Source organism: Sminthopsis crassicaudata, chromosome 3, assembly GCF_048593235.1.
Source record: "Sminthopsis crassicaudata isolate SCR6 chromosome 3, ASM4859323v1, whole genome shotgun sequence".
NCBI lineage: Eukaryota > Metazoa > Chordata > Mammalia > Dasyuromorphia > Dasyuridae > Sminthopsis > Sminthopsis crassicaudata.
The window spans coordinates 622,609,431-622,632,903 of NC_133619.1; the positions used below are offsets into that span (position 1 = coordinate 622,609,431).

Here is a 23,473-nt window from a genome sequence, read left to right on the forward strand (position 1 = left end):
GTAAGGACTTTTTTCCTTGAAATCAGCTTCCCACAGGCCAGTTGGGTAGTGAGGGGTGGGAGGCAGCTCCCCGTCACCAGCAAAAGATGAGTTAACACTTAAAAAAAAAAGCAAATATTAGCGCACACAAAAACACTCTCCCAGTGTCCCCAAAATAAACTGTTCTTCTGTTTGAACGGTTCGATGGGGAGCAAGGTTCAAGTGTATTCATTTGTGAGCTGGCTTTTTAGCTGACATGCTTTGCTGTTTGTCATTTACTGGTGGTATTGCGGGGAATCAGCTGGAAATGGGACTGTTTCTTTCAGTGTCCAAGATTGAATTAACAGCTTGCTCGGGTCTGTCCTATTGGGCTTCTGAGGTTCCTGCCAACTTTAAGCTTCTCTGATTCTGAACAATTTGGCTACTGAATTAGCATTTTCCCAAAATGCCCCAAACTCATGGCTGCCTTTTATCATGTCTAAATATACCGCTTGCCCCAAATGGAATCCTCCTTCGTTATCAAAAAGAGTTAAGCAAAAATAAATATTGCATTGACCTCATTGCACGCTGCATGCTGCTGTGCCTCTCTGGAGCCATTTTTGTTTTATCAGTTACTCATAGTTTAGTGATCTATTTTAATGATCTAGTCATTTCCACAGTGACCTTTGTGCTCTGCTTCCTCTGTCCTTCCTCCATTTTTAGAAGTTTTGGGATGCTTCTCTGATTTCCTCATGTAGATTTCCTTCTGCACAATAATATTCCGTTCACATTCAGATAACACAGTTGGGTGTTTTCCCCAAAATTTAGTTTTCCAGATTTTTAGACCCATAGTCTTTGAGGTGAGGATGGGACAAAATTAAAAGTTGGGTTAAGATCATGGAGCATTCAAGATCATGGAGTCCAACATGGCCATTTTATAGATAAGGAAACTGAGACCCAGAGACAAGAAGTCATGAAACTCAGCAATGTAAGTGTACGGGAAGAGTGTAAAGTTCACCAGAAACCTGGATTGGAATCCTACTTCTCATTCTTACTAACTAGCTAACTAACCATAGACTAGATAGAATTGAAAAGCACCTTAAAGGTCATCCTGTTCAACTCTCCTCCTTTTATAACTGAGGAAATTGAGACCTAAACAAGTGACTCACTTAAGGTCATACAACTAATTAGAGGCAGGGTGGAGAGTTGAACTCAAATCTCGAGGTTCCAAGTTGAGCTCGCTGCCGGCTGCACTAACCTTTCACGTTTTGGATCCTCGGTTAGCTTATGAAATCCAGTCCAGTTTGGGTCAGGCTGTGAAAGAAGGATCCTGAGGTCTTTGGAGAAAAGTGCCCCAACGGGTGGGGCAGGCCCTGCTTGTCACTCTCATCTGGCAGGCCTCTAATTTTCTTATCCACTGCCCTGCCCATCTCTGAAGAGAGAGAGTAACTGTGAGAAATCTCCTTTGTCTCCCATAAATCCCTGTCTAAGGGTGAGTTGTAAAAATGAAGGAGAGAACTCGCCCTCTGCCATTGCTGGGGAAGCTGAAAGCTGTTCAGGACCTGAGGACATCAGGGTGGAGGCTCCTGCCCCTCTGCCCTTTACTGTGTGTGACAGGAGTCATTAGCATCCCTGGGGGAAATCTCCACCAGAGAAGTGAAAATACCAACTTGTAGCTTAGCCAGGGCCTCAGAGGCAGAATGTGTTTTGTTTTTAATTTATTAAATTATTTATTTTTAATTGAAGCTTTTTATTTTCAAGGATATTTATTGGCAAGGATAACTTTTCAACATTGAACCTTGCAAAACCTTGTGTTCAGTTTTCCTCCCTTTCCCCAACCCCCTCCCCTAGAGGGCAAAATAATCCAATATATGTTAAACATGGTGAAAATATATATAAATCCAACATATGCATACACATTTATGCAATCATCTTGCTGCACAAGAAAAATCAGATCAAAAAGGAAGGAAAATGAGAAAGAAAAAATGCAAACAAATAACAAAAAGAGTAAAAATGCTAAGTTGCTGTTGCCATGTACAATGATCTCCTGGTTCTACTCATTTCACTCAGCATCAGTTCCTCCAGCTGATCATTTCTTACGGAACAATAATATTCCACATTCATATACCTTAACTTACTCAGCCATTCTCCAATTGATGGGCATCCACTCAGTTTCCAGTTTCTGGCCACTACAAAAGAGCTGCCAAAACATTCTTGCACATACAGGTCCCTTTCCCTTCTTTAAGATCTCTGGGATATAAACCCAGTAGAAACACTGCTGGGTCAAAGGATATGCACAGTTTGGTACACTTTGGGTATAGGGCCAAATTGCTCTCCAGAATGGTTTGATCAGTTCACAACTCCACCAACAATGCATCAGTATCCCAGTTTTCCCAAATCCCCTCCAACATTTGTCATTATCTTTTCCTGTCATCTTAGTCTATCTGAGAGGTATATAGTAGTGCTATAGAGTTATCTTAATTTGCATTTCTCTGAGGCAAAATTTGAATCCAGCTTCTCAGATAAGATATCAGTGTATCTGTGGCAGTTATTTTGGAGAGGCAGCCCCCTAGGAGTTAAAAGGTCTGGATTTGAATCCTTAAAAGCCACATGGCCTTGGGCCTTTTTCTGTGCCTCAGTTTCCTCCATTGATAAAATGGGGACAAAAATACTACACCTAATTGACTCTTAAGAGCTGTGATATCAGGGGCAACTAGGTGGCGCAGTGGATAGGGCACCAGCCCTGAATTTAGGAGGACCCAAGTTCAAATATGATCTCAGACACTTAACACTTCCTAGCTGTGTGACCCTGGGCAAGTCACTTAACCCCAGCCTCAGAAAAAAAAAAGAAAAAAGAGCTGTGATATCATAGTCCCTCCTCCCTTTGTCCTTTCTTCCCTCCTTTTTTCCTCCCTTCCTTCCTTCTTCCTTTCCCCTGGGAAGACTGAGGCCCACATTGGTATAGTCAGGGCCTTTAGAGGCCCAGCCCCTTCATTTTAGAAGCAACATTAAACCTGCCCAGGGAAGGGGAGTATGTGTCCAGCAGCACACAGGCAGAAGTGGAAGACTCTGATATCTTTTTCAACTTTATAAATCCTTGCTTGTAAGAGTATTGCGATCTGCTCACACCCACTCCCGCCCTTTGGGCAATCCTATGGCCTTTGTTCTTTAGAGCTTTGGGCACCTTGACTCCCAGCTATGCAGCAATCTGAGAATATTGGTGTTGAAAGAGAGAAGCCTTTACTTCTGAGGGGGTTGTTCAAAGAATTATGGATCACTTCCCAGAAGCAAGCTGGCTGGATGTCCTTCCTCCTGCCCCCTGCGGGTTGTGGGATACCAGCTTGGTGTCCATTTTCAGTGTCTGACAAGGTGTGTGTGCAGGTAGGCAGGCTCTGGAAGTTGTCTCTCTGCCTTCGGGGGAATTTATTAAAAAATTACTTTTTTATAAATAAAAATTTAAAAATTCTTCCTGCTTGGAAGGTAGGGGATTCCTGCTGAGGCATGTTGGAAGAGGAGGGGAATCTTGGACAGTCTGAGAAAAAATGAGCAGTGCATTCTTGGGGGGTCCTAAGGGAGCCAAGAGACTATCTAGTCAATTAGCCTTAATTTTCAGAAAGGGAAACAGGCTCAGGAGTGAAAGGTCACATACATTTTGATGCCAGGATTATAGAATGAAAGAGGCAGCAGAGGAAAAGTAATTTATTTTATTTTTAATTTATTTTGTTTTGTTTTTTTGCTGAGGCAATTGGAGTTAAGTGACTTGTCCAGGGTCACACAGTTGAGCTTTGAACTCAGGTTCTCCTGACTTCAGGGCTGGTGCTCTACCCACTGCACCACTTAGCTACCCCATAATTCACACACACAAAGCCCCCCACACACATTGGACATCTGAGGGAACTGGAGCTTGGAGGTGATTTGGTTAAAGTTACACGGTTAGTCAGTGAGTGGCAGAGGTGAGATCTGAAGAATGTCCCCGACCTTAAATGCCCAACTCTCTGGGAGCCAGAGCGTGGAGGTGGACGTGCCCCAGTGGGGCTCTGAGAAGTCAGCCCTGACTGTGCCAGGATCCAGCCTGACAAGACACAGGCTCCTGAAGTGTCCCCGCCTTGGGGAAACATTCGCCCCAAGCTGTGAGATTTAACTTGACCAACAAGTACTTGTCAGATGTCCTCCAGCGGCCTGGCTGCTCACTGCTCTAAAAAACCAGGTTGTTTATCCAGGACAAGCTGAAATCCCAGGATGCTCTTGGCTCTGAGGCCTGCAGGAGAACTACTGGCCCCTCCTGGGCCTCCAGGATGGGAGGCTTGGCCAGCCTCTGCTCTCTCCAGCCCTTCCCCTCCAACTGCTGAATCTCCAGCCCAGGACTGACCTGATCACTCCTCTAGTCCAGAAGCCTTAGAGCTTCCTGTTGTGTCTGGGATGAGATACACACTCCTCTGTTTGGCGTTCCCTTGGCCAGTCTGCCCTGGCTGGCCCTTCCAGACTTAACTACACCTTTCTTCCATATCTTAGTGCTAGCCACCCCAACCTCCTTGCCTCTTCTTGCAAGATATTCTGCATGGGCCTCCAAGCACAGGGTTCACTCTTTCCCCCCTCACTCTCTGATAGATCTAGCTTCCTTCCAGGTTAGAGAGGCCTTTGGGGGCAGGTGGTTCAGTGGATAGAGCACCTGCCTTCAGGTGTGATCTCAAACATTTACTAGCTGTGTGACCCTGGGCAAGTCATTTCACTTTATTTGCTTTCTCATCTCTAAATTGAGCTGGAGAAGGAAATGGCAACGTGCTCCAGTATCTCTGCCAAGAAAGTCACAAATGGGGTCACAGAGACTCAGAAATGACTGAATAATGAAGAAGCTGTTCATGATCCCCGAGCTCAGTGTGTCCCCCCCAAAAGTTACTTTGTACCTTCTCTTACCTAGATTTTTATATGTCAGTTCATGTGTCTTTATTTGTGTTGTTACACCTAGCATTGTGCCTGGCACATAATTAGAACTTAATAAATGCTTTTTGATCTATTCTGTTTCCCCTACCTTCTCCCTCAGTAGACTGGAAACAGCTTGAGGGCAGGCTCTGTTGTTTTTTTTTTTTTTTTTTTTTTTTTTCTCAGTTCTCCCCATCTCTAGAATGGACATAATGGCACAAGGCTATTTATAAGGCTCAAATGAGATCCTGGGAATAAAACGCTTTACAAATCTGATAGAGCCATTTATTCGTTGTTGTAGTTGAATCATTACAGCTATGTGATGGCCACTCTTGGTGAACCCCATTTGGGATTTTCTTGGCAAAAATACTGAAGCAGTTTGTCATTTTCTTTTCTATCTCATTTTGCAGATGAGAAAACTGAGGCATACAGGGTTAAGTGACTTGCCCAGGGTCACACAGCTAATAGTCCAAGGCCAAGATTTGTGTGGTCCTCATGACTCCAGGGATGATGTTCTATCTAATGCACCACCTAGCTGCCCTCAAAGCACCATATAAATGTTGATGATGGTGACCATGATCCTAGTCTTTGTAATCCCAGTACCTGCCACCTAGTGGCAATTACTGATTATGAAATTGTATGACCACTTGTTGGAAATGTAAAGACAGAAGGAAGGAAGAAAGAAAAGAAGAAAAGGAACAAAGAAAGAAAAGAAAGAAGAAAGGAAGGAAAAAAGAAAAGAAAGGAATTAAAAGAAATGAAAGAAGTAATGTAAGAAAACAGGAAAGGAAGTAAAGAAGAAAGGGAAAGAGAAAGGAAGAAAAAGGAAGGAAGTAAAGAAAGGAAAAAAGAAAAAAGTAAAGAAGAAAGGGAAAGAGAAAGAAAGAAAAAGGAAGGAACTAAAGAAAGGGAAAAAAAGAAGAAAAGGAAGAAAACAAGAAGGAAAGAAGAGAAAAAGAAAGAACGGGAAGGAAGGGGGGAAAGGAAGGAGAGAAGAAAGGAAGAAAAAGAAATTTTATTAAACACCTACTATATACCAGGCACTGTGCTAAATGCTTTATAAATATTACCCCATTTGATTCCCATAAGAACCCTGGGAAGCAGGTGCTGTTATCATTCCCATTTTACTGATGAGGAAACAGACATTCAGAGTGATTCAGTGACTGGCCCAGGTCACACAGCTGGTGAGTGTAGGAGTCCAGATTTGCTCCCACATTTGCCACTGGATGATCTTTTATACTGCCTGTATCTTGCATATGGAGTTTGGAGGGGGGCCGATCTTCCTTATTAGAGCATACTCTTTTTGTGGGCAGGATCTCTGTTTTTCCTTTCACTGGGGCATCTTTATTGCTCAGTCAGCGTTTGTTGACTCTGACTCCCAAACCCAGCCCTGCCACTGGTCTGCCATGCTGGACTGTGTCTACTTGCCCTCTTTGCCCCTTATCCTTTCTCCATCTGAATTTTCACAAACTCTTTAGAAAACTCGCTCCTCTAATTCATCAGACTTCTGAAATCATCAGATTTTATGAAGGAAGCAACGAGGGACCCAGCAGATAGCAGAATCAGAATCAGAAAGGTTCGAGTTCAAATTCTGCATCTGTCACAATTGACCCCAGATGATTCATTTAACCTATTTGTGCCTCAGTTTCCTACTTTGTAAACTAGTCCCAGTAATAATACCTGTTTCTCCGAGTTGTTGGGAGGATAAAATAAGGTAATATTTATAAAAAGTTTTGTAAACCTTAAAATGCCATAAAATGCCAGCTGTTATTATTATTAATGTTAAATTTGAAGGTAACGGGATGATTTTTTTGCCCCTAGACTTAATTCCATTTAACAAAAGTCATTAAAAAAAAACTGTGTTTCCTCTTTGGAAAACTTTCTCCTTCTGGTTCTAAAGCCATGACTCTGTGTCCTCCCCCCACGAGGGGATCACTCCCTCCACTTCTCCCACATCCTGTGCCTCTTTCCCTCCCAGGGAACAATGAGGGCTTATTGTTCCCAGGGATGAAATCTGCAAAAGGAGAGCAGTGTGGCCGCCTTAGGATTAGCCAAGCATGTTCCTTCCCCTCCCCTCCCTGCTCCCACAGCATCCTTGTAAATGTGCTTCTTTGTGCAGCATTTGTGGGTTTCAGTAGCTCTGGGTTGGGGCAGATTTTCTGAGATGTCCAAAGTGTGCAAGATCCTCTAGAGGAAGATGATTCCCGTTTCCATCCTTCTGATAGCGACTAGCAGTCCTAGAAATGAGTACAGTGTAGGGGTGTGTGGGGGGGGGGGAATTAGGGATCATCTGAAAAGGGATAGCCTGTACTCCAAAGGTGGGATAAGGGTGTAAAGTTAAGATTTGGAGGGTCCTTGAACATGGATAGGGCAAAATTGCATCTTTATTTCAGCCTGATTACTTTCATATTTGATTTTATGTATTTAAAAATGTTATTATTGTGAGAAGAGGTCCAGAGGCTTTACCAGATTGCCAAAGGTGGGGTCTGATCCAAAGAGACTGAAGTCAGTCAACCCTAACCCTGGCCAACTTGCTTAACTTTTGCCTCAGTTTCCTTGTCTGTAAAATGGGGATAATATCACCTGCCTTCAAGATTGTTGTGAAGATCAAATGAAATGAGATATTTGTGCCCTTGCCTGCCATGTAATAGGCAGTATATAAATGCTAGTTGTTGTTATTATTATTTGCAGTGACTTGTGTTAAGCATCTGCTGTTTACTTAAGGGGATAGAAAGACAAAAAAGAAAATCCCAGATTTTAAGGAGCTTATTTTCTCCTGACAAAAGAAGGTTTGTACACAGAGAAGTATAAACATGTACACAAAGGAATGAACCAAGAAAGTGGGAGTGAGGGACAGAGGATTTGAATCCCAGCTCTGGAACATACCCTTTGGTCAGAGCCTTAACTGCTCTGGGCCTCAGTTTCCTCATCAATAGGAGGCTTCCATGGGCTCAACCAGATCTATAGTCCCCTCCCCAGACCTATTTCCTCAGGATGTTAAGTTAAGGACAGATGACCTCAGAGGTCTATGGTTAGCTCTGAACCTGTGATCCTATTATTCAAATTAACCAACACTTATTAAGCACCTACTATGTACCAGGCACTGTGCTAAGAGCTCAGGATATCAGAAATGGCACACGGGCATAAACACACACACACACACACACACACACACACACACACATACACACATACACACACATACACACCCAGTCCCCTCTGTCTAGGAGTTCACAGTCTGAATTTTACTTTATAAAGTAATTTCAAGAAAGAAAGATCACTTTGACCCCAGGGAAATCAGAAAAGGGTTTTGTAGGGGGTGATGCCCAGAATACTAAACCTTCTGAGGGGAGGAGAAGAAATAGGGAGGGAGGAAGTGGAAGACAGAAACAGAGAGAAAGGAGAAAAAATAGATGGGAGGAAGGGAAGTAGAGAAAAGATGGGAGAAATTGAGAGAGACAGAGACAGAGAGGGGAAAGAAACAGAGAAAAGATGGACGAAATCAAGAGGGAGAGACAGAGACAGAGAGAAAAGTCGATTGGAGGAGATGGAAACAGAAAAGATGGGAGAAATTGAAAGGAAGAGACAGAAAAAGAAGAGGAAAATAGATGGGAGAGGAGAGAAGTAGAGAAAATAGGAGAGAAAAAGAGGAGGAAGGAAGAGAAATAGACAGGAAAGAGATAGACAAGAGGCAGAGAGAGTCAGAGAAGAAGGAAACGAAGCAGCAGCAGCAGAAAAAGATGATGAAGATGAAGGAGGAAGAGGAGGGGGACAGAGTAAAGGTGGAGAAAGAGAGGTGGGGAGAGAAAGAAGGGAATGTTTGACTGGAGCTATGAGGGCTTGGGTTATGCTAACATACTCTTCCAGAATGAATGGATGAAAAAAAAAAAAAAAAAACATTTATTAGACACCTACTATAATAATAGTAACAATAACAATAATAATAATAACAATGTGTCCGGCATACTGCACTAAGCACCATAGTTATGAATTCAAGCTATACATATTCTTTTTTTTTTTAAATATTTTCCCTAGTTACATTTAAAACAATTTTTTTACATTAGTTTTTAAAACTTTGAGTTCTAGATTTTCTCCCTTATCCCCACTTCCAGCTCCCTTTAAGAAAGCACACATAGGGATGTGGGAAAACTGGGACACTGATGCATTGTTGGTGGAGTTGTGAAAGAATCCAACCATTCTGGAGAACAATCTGGAATTATGCCCAAAAAGTTATCAAACTGTGCATACCCTTTGATCCAGCAGTGCTACTACTGGGCTTATATCCCAAGGAAATACTAAAGAAGGGAAAGGGACCTGTATGTGCCAAAATGTTTGTGGCAGCCCTTTTTGTAGTGGCCAGAAACTGGAAACTGGGTGGATGTCCATCAATTGGAGAATGGTTGGGTAAATTATGGTATATGAATGTTATGGAATATTATTGCTCTGTAAGAAATGACCAGCAGGATGAATACAGAGAGGCCTGGAGAGACTTACATCAACTGATGCTGAGTGAAATGAGCAGGACCAGGAGATCGTTATACACTGCAACAATAATACTGTATGAAGATGTAGTCTGATGGAAGTGGATATCTTCGGCAAGGAGAAGATCTAATTCAGTTCCAATTGATCAGTGATGAACCAGCTACACCCAGAGAAGGAACACTGGGAAATGAGTGTAAACTGTTTGCATTTTTGTTTTTCTTCCCAGGTTATTTTTACCTTCTGAATCCAATTCTTCCTGTGCAACAAAAGAACCTGTACGGTTCTGCACATATAAATTGTATCTATAATATAATATAATATATTTAACATGTATGAGACTGCCTGCCATCTAGAAGAAGGGGTGGAGGGAAAGAGAGGAAGTGAGTGCAAGGGATAATGTTGTAAAAAATTACCCATGCATATGTACTGTCAAAAAAAAAGTTATAATTATAAAATTAATAAAAAGAGGGAAAAAGCTAATTTCCTCATCTATAAAATTAGGACATTGGACCAAATTATTTTAAGAAAGAAAGAAAGAAAGAAAGAAAGAAAGAAAGAAAGAAAGAAAGAAAGAAAGAAAGAAAGAAAGAAAGAAAGAAAGAAAGAAAGAAAGAAAGAAAGAAAGAAAGAAAGAAGGAACGCATAAAGTTATGCAAAAAACATTTCCCTAAAAATCATGTTGTAGAAGAAAACATAGATCTCCTTCCCTTTAAAAAGCCCTCAAGAAAAATAAAGTAAAAAAAGAGAAAACTTCAATCTGTATTCAGACACAATCAGTTCTTTCTCTATGTATGGATAGGATTTTTCATAAGTTCTTCAAAGAAGTCATGGATCATTGTATTGTTGAAAATAGCAAAGCTGGGACAGCCAAATGGCACAGTGGATGGAATATCAGCCCTCAAAACTAGCTTCAGATACAACATTAGATGTGTGACCCTAGGCAAGTCACTTAATCCCAATTGGCTTACAAAAACAAAAAAAAACAAAAAACAAAACAATCCTAATAATAATAAAAGAGAATAACAGTCATTCACAGCTGATCATAGCAGATCATTGTTGTTACTTTGTACACAGTATGTTTCATTTTGCTTGAATTCATGGAGGACTTTCCAGGTTTTTCTGAGAGCATCCTGCTCATCATTTCCCATAGAACAATAATGTCCCATCATACTCACATATGACAATTTATTCTTGTCATTCCCCACTTGACGGGCCACTCCTCAGTTTCCAATTTTTTGCTGTGAGAAGAGAGCTGATATAAATATTTTTGCACATATAGGTCCTTATCCATTTTTTAAAAATCTCTTTTGGGATTCATGCCTAGTAATGACATTGTTAGATTAAAGAATATGTGCATATTCTTAAAGGAGGAAAAGGACTGGAGCAAGAATTGGAAAGTAAAGCAAGAAGAATGCAGGTCAGGAGAGGGCAGTTATCTTGGAGATGGCCAGGCAGTTGCATAGTGGGCTCGGGACCAGGTAAGACAAGCTAGATGGTCTCACCACATGAAACCCAGGGATTCGGAGCCAGTGATTCAAGTTTGGGCTGGAGAAGTCTAGAGTGAGTTCAAAATCTAGCTTACCCAACCTATCTGAATCTCATCTGTAAATTTAGGAATTTGTACTAGAGAGGTGACCTGTGGGGCACCTTCCAGCTTTAAATCTAGGACCCAACAATTTCCATCTCTTCTCTATGTAATGCCGGAGAAACTGAGGCAAGGTAGAGATTAGAGAGTATTTAATATTTTATTTGAAAGGGAGAGATTTACTGAGACCAAATGGATCCATGATTTGGTTCCAGGGCTGAAAGAGACTATTTTTCAAGATATCCAAAAATCCAGCAGACAATGTGAGTTCTCAATGACATATATACATGTGGCTCAGACATTGGGGGGTAGGCTGAGGCCGGGGCAGAGTCAGTGTGCTGAGAGCAGAATGGAACTCTGACAGGGTGGGGTGAGTCACCAGAGATGGGGATGACATAATGGGGGAGGCACCCTGGAGATGGGGAGAGGCATCTTGATAAGATATTCTAATATTCTAATAGCTTGGGATGGGGAGAGGCATTCTGATATTCTAAAACATAAGATCTTTTATCCTTATCAAGTATTCTGATTAAGAGGGAGGGGTGGTTTTGCTGGACTGAGCAGAACAATTATAAACTGAGGCAGGACAATTAGGGAAACTGAGTCAGGACAATAAAAGAGAACTGTGGCATAACATCTACATCTCAAGCCTTTGGTGGGCTTGGAATCACTGGACCTATAATCTGATCCTTGCTCTAGCTATTTGCTTCCTGTGTGACCTTGGGCCAGACACTCAGGTTCTCGGAGGTGGGAAGAAAAGGGGGAGCTATCCTAAATAGCCTCTGATGATTGTTTTCAAATCATTTGCCCAAAACTGAGCTTATTATGTATTTAATGAAATAACATAAAATGTTTTTAAAAGAAAGTATTTAAAATCTAAAATAAATGTTAAAAATTTAAAACAAGTAAAAAAAATTTTTTTTGAAAGCAAACAAGCTGAGCTTATCTTTCTCATGCCCAATTCTTTTCTCTTCCCAGTTTTTCTATTATTGAGTTTACTGATTCTTATTGTTTTGTTTTGCTTTTTTTTTTTTTAAGAATTATTACTGGCCAATTGATAAATGGTCAAAGAATATGAACAGACAATTCTCAGATGAAGAAATTGAAACTATTTCTAGCCATATGAAACGATGCTCCAAGTCATTATTAATCAGAGAAATGCAAATTAAGACAACTCTGAGATACTACTATATACCTGTCAGATTGGCTAGAATGACAGGGAAAGATAATGCAGAATGTTGGAGGGGATGTGGGGAAACAGGGACACTGATACATCGTTGGTGGCATTGTGAATACATCCAACCATTCTGGAGAGCAATTTGGAACTATGCCCAAAGGGCTATCAAACTGTGCACACCTTTTGATCCAGCAGTGCTACTACTGGGCTTATATCCCAAAGAGATCTTAAAGGAAGGAAAGGGACCCACATGTGCAAAAATGTTTGTGGGGCCAGAAACTGGAAAATGAATGGATGCCCATCAATTGGAGATTGGCTGAATAAATTGTGGTATATTAATATTATGGAATATTATTGTTCTGTAAGAAATGGCCAACAGGATGATTTCTTAAAGGTCTGGAGAGACTTACAGGAACTGATGCTGAGTGAAATGAGCAGGACCAGGAGATCATTGTATATTTCAACAACAATACTGTATGATGATCAGTTCTGATGGACGTGGCCATTCTCAACAATGAGAGGAACCAAATCCAATAGAGCAGTAACGAACTGAACCAGCTACACCCAGCGAAAAAACTCTGGGAGATGACTATGAACCACTACATAGAATCCCCAATCACTCTATTTTTGTCCACCTGCATTTTGGATCCTTCATAGGCTAATTGTACACTATCTCAAAGTCCGATTCTTTTTGTACAGTAAAACAACTGTTTGGACATGCATATAGATATTGTATTTAATTTATACTTTAACATATTTAACATGTATTGGTCAACCTGCCATCTGGGGGGCAGGGAGGGAAGGAGGGGAAAAATGAGAACAAAAGGTTTGGCAATTGTCAATGTTGTAAAATTACCTATGCATATATCTGGTAAATAAAAACTAGTATTATTTTAAAAGAAAAGAAAAGAAAAGAAAAGAATTATTACTGGTTCCTATTACTTTCCAAATACCACCAGACTCCCAGTGGAATCTCAAAAATTCAGTATCATCCTGGATTCTTCATTCAACTCACCCTGCCTCTCCAATCTGGAGTCCCATCTTGTCTTTTCCACCTTCACTACTCCTCTCTTTGCCCCCCTCCTTTCATCATTCAGACAACCTTTGCCCTTGTGCAGACCCTTATCTCCTCACCTGGATTATTGATCTCCTTGCCTCAGGTCTCTCCCCACACCAATCCAGACTCCATGAAAGTGCCAAGCTGACTTTCCTAAGGAACGGTTCCTGCCATGTCTCCCTTTTTACTTAAGAGGTTCCCCTTTCCTTCCAGGAGCTAATAAAAATTCCAATTGGTATTTAGGACTCTTTAACCTGGCCTTTATTATGTGTGCATGTATCACCTCGTTATATGCATGTTGTCTCCAACATTAGAATGTAACCTTCTTAGATTTTTTTTTTTGCTGAGGTGATTGGGGTTAAATGACCTGCCCAGGGTCTCACAGCTAGGAAGTGTTAAGTGTCTGAGGTCAGATTTGAACTCAGGTCCTCCTGACTTCAGGGTTGGTGCTCTATCCATCTACTGTACCACCCAGCTGCCCTAGAACATAACCTTCTTGAAGGCAGGCATTGGTCTTGCCTTCCTTTGTATCGCCAGTATTTAGCACAGGGGATAGCACAATGAGTGCTTGGGTTTTTTTTTTTTTGTTGTTTGTTTGTTTTGTTTTTTTTGTTTTGTTTTAGGCTGGGGTTAAGTGACTTGCCTAGGGTCACAGCTAGGACATGTTAAGTGTCTGAGACCAGATTTGAACTCAGGTCCTCCTGAATTCAAGGCTGGTGCTCTATCCACTGCGCCCCCTAGCTGCCCCTCAAGGAGTGCTTGTTGACTGACTGAGTGACTTGAAGCCCTAAGTCAATGGTCAATGGTCCTGGCTTGCCTCCAATCCCTTACGTGCATTCGTTCCTATGTTTTCTTCCAAAGCTGGGGCATCCCACTGGCGATCACTGCAGCTGCTGTTGCTCTGAAGAAGATCGGCTATGACGCCTCCGACGTGTCCGTGGGCTGGTGCTGGATCAACATTGAGGTCGAAGACCGGTTGCTGTGGATGCTGCTGGCGGGAAAAGTCTGGGAGCTGCTGGCGTACCTGGTGCTCCCCATTCTCTACATCCTCATCAGGAAGCACATCAGCAGGGCGGTAGGTCCCTTGCACTGTCACTGAGCATCACTGATCAGGTGTACATATATTGGCTAAGATCATGTGTACTGGCTTGGTCTCTAGGGTTCAGTCTACCTGCTGTAGAAGGTGGCCATCTTGGATGGGATGTGTGGCTGTGGTTTTACAGGATGAAGGGATTGCAAAAGGTATTGGTAGTAAAGGCTGCAGTGAAGTCAAAAGTCAGTAGAATCCCACTGGGATGTCTGGGAAAGGCAAGTGAAATCCATTAACAGACAAAATTTATTATACTTACTGTTTTTTGTGAATTTTTTTTCTTTGTCTTTAGCATTTAGCACAGTGACTGGCTTACAGTAAGAGTTTAATAAATGCATCTCTTAGTCATCTGCTATTTTTGTTTTTTCTTTGTCCCCTTAGCAGTCACACACAGTGATTGGCTTACAGTAAGTGTTTAATAAATGAATTTCTTAGTCATCTGCTATTTTTGCTTTTTCTTTGTCCCCTTAGCACTCACACAAAGTGACTGGCTTACAGTGAGTGTTTAATAAATGCATTTTTTTTTTAGACATCTGCTATTTTTGCTTTTTCTTTGTCCCTTTATCACTCAGCACAGTGCTTGGCATACAATAAGTACTTAATAAATGCATTTCTTAGTCACAAGTTAGAAATGCTTTCTCTTTGTCTCTGGCATTTAGTACAGTGCCTAGTCTATGGAATAATTCATTACTAAGTGCTTGCTGATTGTCTCAGACACAAGAGATAGAGTAACAAAAATTGAACATCTCTCTATTGTTGTTCTGAAAAGGGAAATAACATATGCACATAGGAGTGAATTTGACAAGCAGATGGGGATAGGAAGGAGTGAAACAAGACAAGGCTCATTTCAGATCAACATACATTAAGCACCTACTGTATATATAAGGCCATGAGGAGCAGGAGTTATAAAAATGGAAAGACAGCCCAACCCCTCTTCAAAGAGCTTACAGTCTACTGAGAGAATGTGATAATAATATGTCCAGTTCATTGCAGACCTCAAAGCTCACTACAAATGGTGATTTATTGGTCTTGTTGTGACATGTCTGTAGACAAGTATGGTACAGTGTGGCTCGTGAAGAGCCACGAGAGAGTGAGACATCCCAGAGTTCTTCAGGAAGGAGATAGTACTTTCCTTAGGAGAGCTCCGGGCAGGCTTCCTTCACAAGGAAGCAACATCTGACTTGAGGCTAAAAGGAAAAAGATTTCAACAAGCAGAGACGAAACAAGGGTGTGTTCTAGGCCTGGGCGAGTGCCTCTGCGAGTGCCAGGTCGGTGGCGGGAGATGGCAGGGTGATATCAGAGAGTGATTATGAGGAATCTTGTTTGACTGGTTGAGAGTGTGAAGAGAAGTTATGTGAAATGAGGTGGAAAGGGAGAGCAGAGCCACACTATGTGGCTTTAAATGTCCAATTAAAGAGTTCTGTGTATTAACCTATAGGCAGTAGGGAGCTATAGAAGGTTTTTGAGCTAGAGAATGATTGGAGTATTAATTAGTAAGACTTACAGGAAGAAAAGACTGGTGAGGAAAGATTAGATAGGAAAAAATGTAAGATCTTCTGGGAAATACCTCCCAGGATTCAGCTCTAAAACTTTATAAGTGGTTGGTTTAAAAAAAAATTTTTTTTTCTATCATTAATCATGTTCCCTAGAAGATCTGTGAGCTTTTTTTTTTTTTTTTTTTAAAGCCATTGTGTTTTTCCAACCCCCCAGCCTTGCAATCCTGATGTCTGAATCTCAAATCCAGTTAAGCTCAAGCTGTGATAAGTGGAGGTTAAGACTCTGGCCTCTGTTCCCACAAGTTTACAAGCAATTGAACAAAGGTTTCCAAACCTGAAAGCTTATGAAATAATTTCCTGTAAGAGGCCCAACAAATCCTGGTGACTTGAGTTTGGAGTTCAGAATCCAATGGGAGGGGCAGCCAGGTGGTGCAATGGATAGAGCACTGGCCCCCGGAGTCGGGAAGATCTGAGTTTAAATATGGTCTCAAGACACTCACTAGTTATGTGATCCTGGGCAAGTCACTTAACCCCAATTGTCCCTCCCCCCAAATCCAACGAGTTTCCTACATCTATTTTAAATGTGGATGTTCTGCTTAATAAATTAATGGGGGATAAGAAACTAGGAGCAATAGGGCATTCACTGGAAACAGAATTGGGATTTCCCAACCCCAAAGAAAGTCTTCCAGGCTAGAGCAATGAGCTGAAGATTCAAATGTGAAATTTAATAGGGAGAAAGAATGTGAAGTCCTACATTAAAATAAAAAAAAAAAAAAATCAACGGAAAGATGTCAATGCACAGACTCAGTTAAATATTTAATAAGCACCTACTATGTGGAGGGCAGTTAGGTGGTGCCCTTGTGCCCAGAACACAGGCTTGAAGTCAGGTAGACTGATCTTCCTGAGTTTAGATCCAGCCTCAGACATTTGCTAACTGTGTGACCCTGGGCAAGTCACTTTATCCTGTTTGCCTCAGTTTCCTCATCTTTAAAACAAGCTGGAGAAGGAAATGGCAAACCACTCCCATATCTTTGATAAGAAAACCCCACAATGGCAATCAGACATGACTGAAAGAACTTGACATTAACAAGGACAAGGACTGTAATATTCCTATTGTCCATCAGGAGCCCTCTCTCTCTTAAGAAGCCTAGGATAAGGAGGAGAGGGAGAGAGACAGACAAAAGAGGAGAGGAAAGAGACACAGAATCAGTGATGGTGAGAAGAGATATACACACACAGAGACAGAGGGAGGGAGAGAAAGAGGGAGACAGAGTCAGAGACAGAATAAGGAGAGACAGAGGCAGAGAAAGATGAGAAGAAAGAAGAGGGAGAAAGAGAAGAGAGATAGAGAAGGAGAGAGACAGACAGAGAGAAGCAAGAAATTGAGAGAGGAGGAGAGGAGAGAAGAGAGAAGCACAAAAACCCTTTCTGGAAGGCTTCATTAAAATGATGACACTTGAACTAAACCTTGAAAGAAAAAAAAAGGATCTGAAAAGCAGAGGTGAGAAGAGGAGGCCTCCCAGTTTCCAGACCACCCCTCAGCACTTTGGCCCACTATCTGAGGCACTACCCTGCACTCTAGGGGATAGGGTCTCCCTTGGGGACTCTCGCTCTCTCTGTGCCAGTGGGATCAAACTGACATAGAAAAGGGAGCCACTAAACAATACGTAATGATTTCTGCCAGCTGCCTATTGACTTCTAAACAACATTTTTAACATGTCCTGTTTTCTGTGGTATCTTTATTTTGACAAATATTTCCCAATTATATTTCAATCTGGTTTGGGAGCCCCTGGGAGCTTTGCAGCTGGCAACATTGTGAGTGTTGGACAGCTCTTCCTATACCATTGAAACCACAGGCCAGTGCCAATGGTCTTGTGATGGAGAGAACCACCTGCAGCCAAAGAGAGTCTTATGAGGACTGAGTGTGGATCACAGCATAGCATTTTCACTCTTTTTGTTGTTGTTGTTTGCATTTTGTTTTCTCATTTTTTTCCTTTTTGATCTGATATTTCTTGTGCAGCATGATAAATGTGGAAATATATATAGAAGAATTGCACATGTTTAACATATATTGGATTATTTGCCGTCTAGAGAGAGGGCAGGAAAAAGGGAAGGAGAAAAATTTGGAACACAAGGTTCAATGTTGAAAACTATCTTTGTATGTATTTGGAAAATCAAAAGCTATTATCCAAAAAGGGAAAAAAAAAAAAAAAAAAAAAAAAGCTTCATCTGCAAAAAAAGAAAGCAATCATAGGCCAGCCAATGTTCCTTAATTACAATGAGGTCTTTATGTGCATGGTCCCAAGAATGAGGGTAAGAAAGGTCTCACTGCTTTACCATAGTCAGACCTCTGTACCTAGTTTTGGGGCAATCCAGGAGTTATGTCGATGGGCTAGAGTACATGAAGAGGACAAGAGGTCTGGGCTTGAAGTTAAAAAGAATTGGCTTCAGCCCCCATCCCTGATCTGTACTAGCTGCATGATCCTGGGTAACTCACCTCACTTCTATGACCCTCAATTATCTGTTTAAAAAAAAAAGGGGGGAATAAAACCAGCAGAGCCACTACTGAGTCTATATTCCAAGGAAATCTTAAAGGAGGAGAAAGGTTCCCCATGGGGAAAATGTTTGTAACAGTTCTTTTTGTGGTAGCAAAGAATTGGAAAATGAGCAGATGCCCACCAACTAGGGAACAAGTTGTAGTACATGAAGGTAATGGAATATTATTGTTCTGAAAAATGATGAACAAGCTGAGTTTAGAAAGGCCTGGGAAGATTTACATGAACTGATGCTGTGAGAAACGAGCAGAACCAGGAATACATTGTACACAATAACAGCAGAATGGGCCATGATCAATTAAGAAAGGGTTGGTTCTTCTCAGTGGTTCAGTGTCCAAAGCAATCCCAACAGACTTTGGACAGAAAATGCCATCTGCAGCCAGAAAAAGAACCAGGGAGACTGATTGTGAATCAACATGCTATGTTCACTTCTTTTTGCTGTTTTTGTATCTCTCCCATGTTTTTTTTTTCCCTTTTACTCTGATTTTTCTCTACCAACATGATTCATAAAGTAAGGTACATTAAAAATAAATCAATTTAGAAATTTTATTTTCTTATAAAATAGGGGGGCAGAAAAAGGGAAAAAGGGGGAATAAAAATAGCTTCAGTGTCTGATGGTTGTCAAACTTAAATGACATAATCATGGGATTATAGTATTATATTTATTAGACCTGAAAGGGGCCTCAGAGGCTACCTTATTTCACAGATAAGGAAACTGAAGCATGTAATGAATGCCTTTTGCAGAATTTAAAATGTTATGTAAATGTCAGTTGTGAAGAGGAAAAGGAGGAGGAGGAGAATTGAAGAAGAAAAAGAAATTGGAGAAAGAGAAGGAGGAGGAGGAGGAAGTGGGGATGGTTAGGGTAGATAAGAGAAGGCTTGGTGAGAACATAACTGTCTTCGAGCATGGGACGTTCTGTCATATGGGAGTGGGATTCCACTTGGTTTGCTTGGTGCTAGAGAGCAGAAATAGTAGCAACAGGTACAAATTGAAGATAGAAAATCCTCATTCAAACCAGGAGGCAATTCCTAACAACTGGCCCAGATTTGAATGGATTGTCTGGAGAGGTAGTTCAGTTCTCTGCCCAGGAGAAGACTGAACGATCGTGTATCAGCCAGGAACACTGTCCCAGAACCCTTGTTTCAGGTCAGAGTTGGGCCAGGTGACCTCTGAGATCTTGCCAGTTCTGTGGTTCTGAATACTCCAAGCTCAGCAGTCCTGTCTAAAGGAGAGGCCCGAGACTGTGCAGCTGTCAGTGGCCATCAGGAAGTTTGATCTGGGCCCAGTATTTCAGCCCAAAGTGTTCTGGGCTGTGCCCTGCTCCCTTTGAAAATTAAGACCCTTCGTTCTGCTTGTACATGGAAGTTGAGCTCACCTCACCAGGCCTTTTCTGCTGACGGCCAGGCACTAGCTTGCTTCAAGGGACACCTGGGATACAAGCCATTTATTCTATTTTTCTCCCTCTCCTAAATCTTTTCTTCTTAAAAAGAAACGGATTATAAAAAGATGATTGATATCATGAAGGTCTGAGTTCAAGGATCACCACTGGCTCATACTGGTTCTGTGGCCTTAGATACTGACCGAGGCCACTCTCTGGGAAAGAGTCAAAGCTGTCCATTAATATTATAAAAATATCTCAGAAAGACTTAAGAATTTCAATCAACACTTTAGGATCAACCATGATTCCAGAGGATCCCTGATAAAGAGCTTTGTAGAATGAGTTTGGAAGCATGGCCAATTTGGGAGATTTGTTTTGCTTAATTATTTTCATGTATTACAAGAGTTTTGACTTTTATTATTATTATTATTTTTTTTTTTTTATTTTTTTTTTGCTGAGGCAGTTGGGGTTAAGTGACTTGCTCAGGGTCACACAGCTGGCAAGTATTAAGTGTCTGAGATCGGATTTGAACTCGGGTCCTCCTGACTCTAGGATTGGTGCTCTATCCACTGCACCACCTACCTGCCCCTGGATTTATTTTTAATAGCATTTTATTTTTCCAAATACATGCAATGGTAGTTTTCACCATTCACCCTTGCAAAACTTTATGCTCCAAATTTTTCTCCCTCTCTTTTCCCTCCCCAAGATAGTAACTAATATGGATTATACATGAGCAATTCTTCTAAACATTTCCATGTTTGTCATTTGCACCCCAAAAAATCAGATTAAATGGCAAAAAAAAACTGAAAAAAGAAAAAAAAAGAACAAGCAAACAAAGAAACAACAACATCAACAATAAAAAGGTGAAAACACTATACTTTGATCCACATTCATTCCCCATAGCTCTCTCTCTGGATGCAGATGGCACTTCCCATCCTAAGTCTATTGGAATTGCCTTGAATTACCTCAATATTGAAAAGAATCACATCCATCACAATTGATCATCACATAATCTTGTTATTATGTACAATGTTCTCTTGATTCTGCTCACTTCACTTAACATCAGTTCATAAGTCTTTTCCAGGCTTTTCTGAAATTAGCCTCCTCGTCATTTCTTATAGAATAATAATATTCAATTATGTTCATATACCATAACTTATTTAGCCATTCCCCAATTTATGGGCATCTGCTCAATTTCCAATCCCTTGCCACAACAAAAAGGGCTGCTGTAAACATTTTTTTGCACATGTAAGCCCTTTTCCCTCTTTTATGATCCCTTTGGGACAAAGATTCAGAAGAGACATTACTGGATCAAAGGGTAAGTGCAGTTTTATAACCCTTTGGGAATAGTTTTTGGCTTTATTTTTATTTTTCTAATATCTCCAGGAGGAAATATATATATTTAAGTGCTTGTTTATTTGTTTGTTTGTTTTAAATAAAAATCTTAAAAAAAAAAAAAAAAAAAAGTAATTGTCATGGGCAGTTTTATCTATCCTTAAGAGTGGATATACCAAAAAAAAAAAAAAAAAATCCCAAGAATAGGACAAATCTAACCTTCTCCTTTACCAACCTACTCTGGGTCCCTATTGTGGCAAAGAGGGGATGGGGAATTCTCAAAGGCTGTGCCGACTGAGTGCATGCTCTCAAAACAAAAGTAGGGTCTTGAATGTGAACTTGGCAGTGGGATTGTGTTATGTATCTACAAGCTTGGCTGATTTTGGAGAGGTTTGTCAGTGCTGCCCAGAGGGTGGAAAGTTTTTCTAACCAAATGAACTGGAAATCTGTGATCCCATAATTTTCACGTTACCATGGCTGAAAAATCAACAGAAACATAGGCTCGTAGACATGAAATAAGAGGGGACTTTAATGCTCTTTAAGACCCTGGCACTCCCATTTTATAACTGAGAAAACTGAGGTCCCATAAAGAGGTACTGACTCCCCCAAGGTTAGGTGGGAAGAAGAGCCAGGATTCAAACTCAGGTCTTTCTACTACTAATCTCTTTCCTCTACACCATGGCTCCATGACCTCCTAGAGAGGACTAGCATTGGAGTCATGATTTATCTGGGTTCAGGCCTCCCCCTGATAAATACAAACCATGTAATCTTGGGTATGTCACTTGATATAAGTCTGTTTCTTCATTCATAAAGTGGGGATGTGTATGAAATAGAAAGTTGGGTCTGGAGTCATAAAGACCTAAGTTCAAATTCAGTATCAAACACTTATTAGTTATGTGATCCTGGGAAAATTACTTCTGCTTGCCTCAGTGTCCTCATCTATAAAATAGAGATAAGAGCATCCACCTCCCAGGGTTGTTGTGAAGAGATAATGAGATAATAGTTGTAAAGTACTTTGCAAACCTTAAAGCCTATATAAAATTTAGTTATTGTTGCTATTATTATTATTCTATCTAGTGGGCAAGTCAGTTAATTTATTATGCAGTTGTTTTCAGTTGCATCTGACTCTTTGAAATCCCATTTGGGGTTTTCTTAGCAGAGATACTGGAGTGTTTTGCCATTTCCTTTTCCAGCCCATTTTACATATGAGGAAACTGAGGAACACAGGATGAAGTGACTTGCCTAGAGTCACACAGCTAGTAAGTGAATGTGACCATATTTTAACTCATGAAGGTGAGTTTTTTTGACTCCAGGACTCTTGCACTCTGTCCATGGCTCCATCTAGCTGACTTTCCCCAATATTTAATTAACAGCCATTTATTTAAACACCCTTTAGTTACTAGACACTGTTTCAGGTGCTAAGAATAAAAACAACAGACAGAGAAACAGGGAGACAGACAAACAGGCTGAGAGAGAATCTGCAGGAATATTTCGGTGTCCTGAAAACTGTAAAACTCAAAGGTGGAAATAAATGGCCACATTGCATCATCAGGAGAAGGCATTTGTACACAGAAGTTCCCACACTGGTGAAACTATAGAACTGCAGTCCTATATACTAACTATGTATGTGTGTATATTTGTATAACTATATATGAAGTGGGAATCATGAAAACTATTATTTAGGGAAATGATCTCCGTCAATGAAGAAATCCACTCTAAATTCATTGATTTATTGCCTAGTGAAGAAGGCTTTTTTCTCAAAACTTTTGAATATGGTGTTTCCTTCTTCTCTTTTGGGGCTATCTGGTGTCCTTGTCCACAGCTTCCTGTTAAGCTCAGAGAGCTATTTACAAACTTTGTTTCAGGAGCTCTGATTGCTTTAATCAGGATATCTTCCATTTGGGAAGCAATTGCCATAAAGGGACTAAAATACCATATTTGAAATCAAGATTTGAGTTCTTTAGTACTTTTTAGCTGTGTTAATTATAGGCAAATCACTTGCTTCTCTGAACTGACAACATATTTTTGAAAGCACTGAAGAATTTTTTTCCATCTGTAAAATGGGAATAATTAATGGCACCTACTTATAGGAGTGAAGTGTGAGGATTAAATGAAATAACATACATAAATTGCTTTGTAAACATTAGAGTGCCATACATGTGTCCATTGTGCACTATTCATTATTGTTATCTCATTGACTTGGAAGTTCCTTACTTCCTATATAGTTCTCAATCTATCCATAGATATCCATCCTACATTTTAGTTGTGGTACTCATATCTTTCCATAAGGTCACCATGAAGGTTCCGCCCAACGTGAGGAGGACTTTCTCAGTTTCTCCAAAAGTTGTGAAGAACTGGATTCTGACTTCCTTTCCAAGCAGAGACAAATGGCTGCCAATGACAACCTCTCTTAAAGCCTTATGAACATGGATGACGGAT

General features: G+C 40.8%; 1 protein-coding gene across 1 annotated transcript in view; it reads left to right on the forward strand.

Moving 5' to 3' along the window:
• Nucleotides 1-23,473, forward strand: part of GPR157 (G protein-coupled receptor 157) — a 46,676-nt gene that overhangs the window by 13,071 nt on the left and 10,132 nt on the right. Inside the window, exon 2 of the mRNA XM_074306351.1 lies at nt 14,041-14,254. Within this exon, the coding sequence (XP_074162452.1) occupies nt 14,041-14,254 (214 nt within the window). The remainder of the gene's footprint in view (nt 1-14,040; nt 14,255-23,473) is intronic.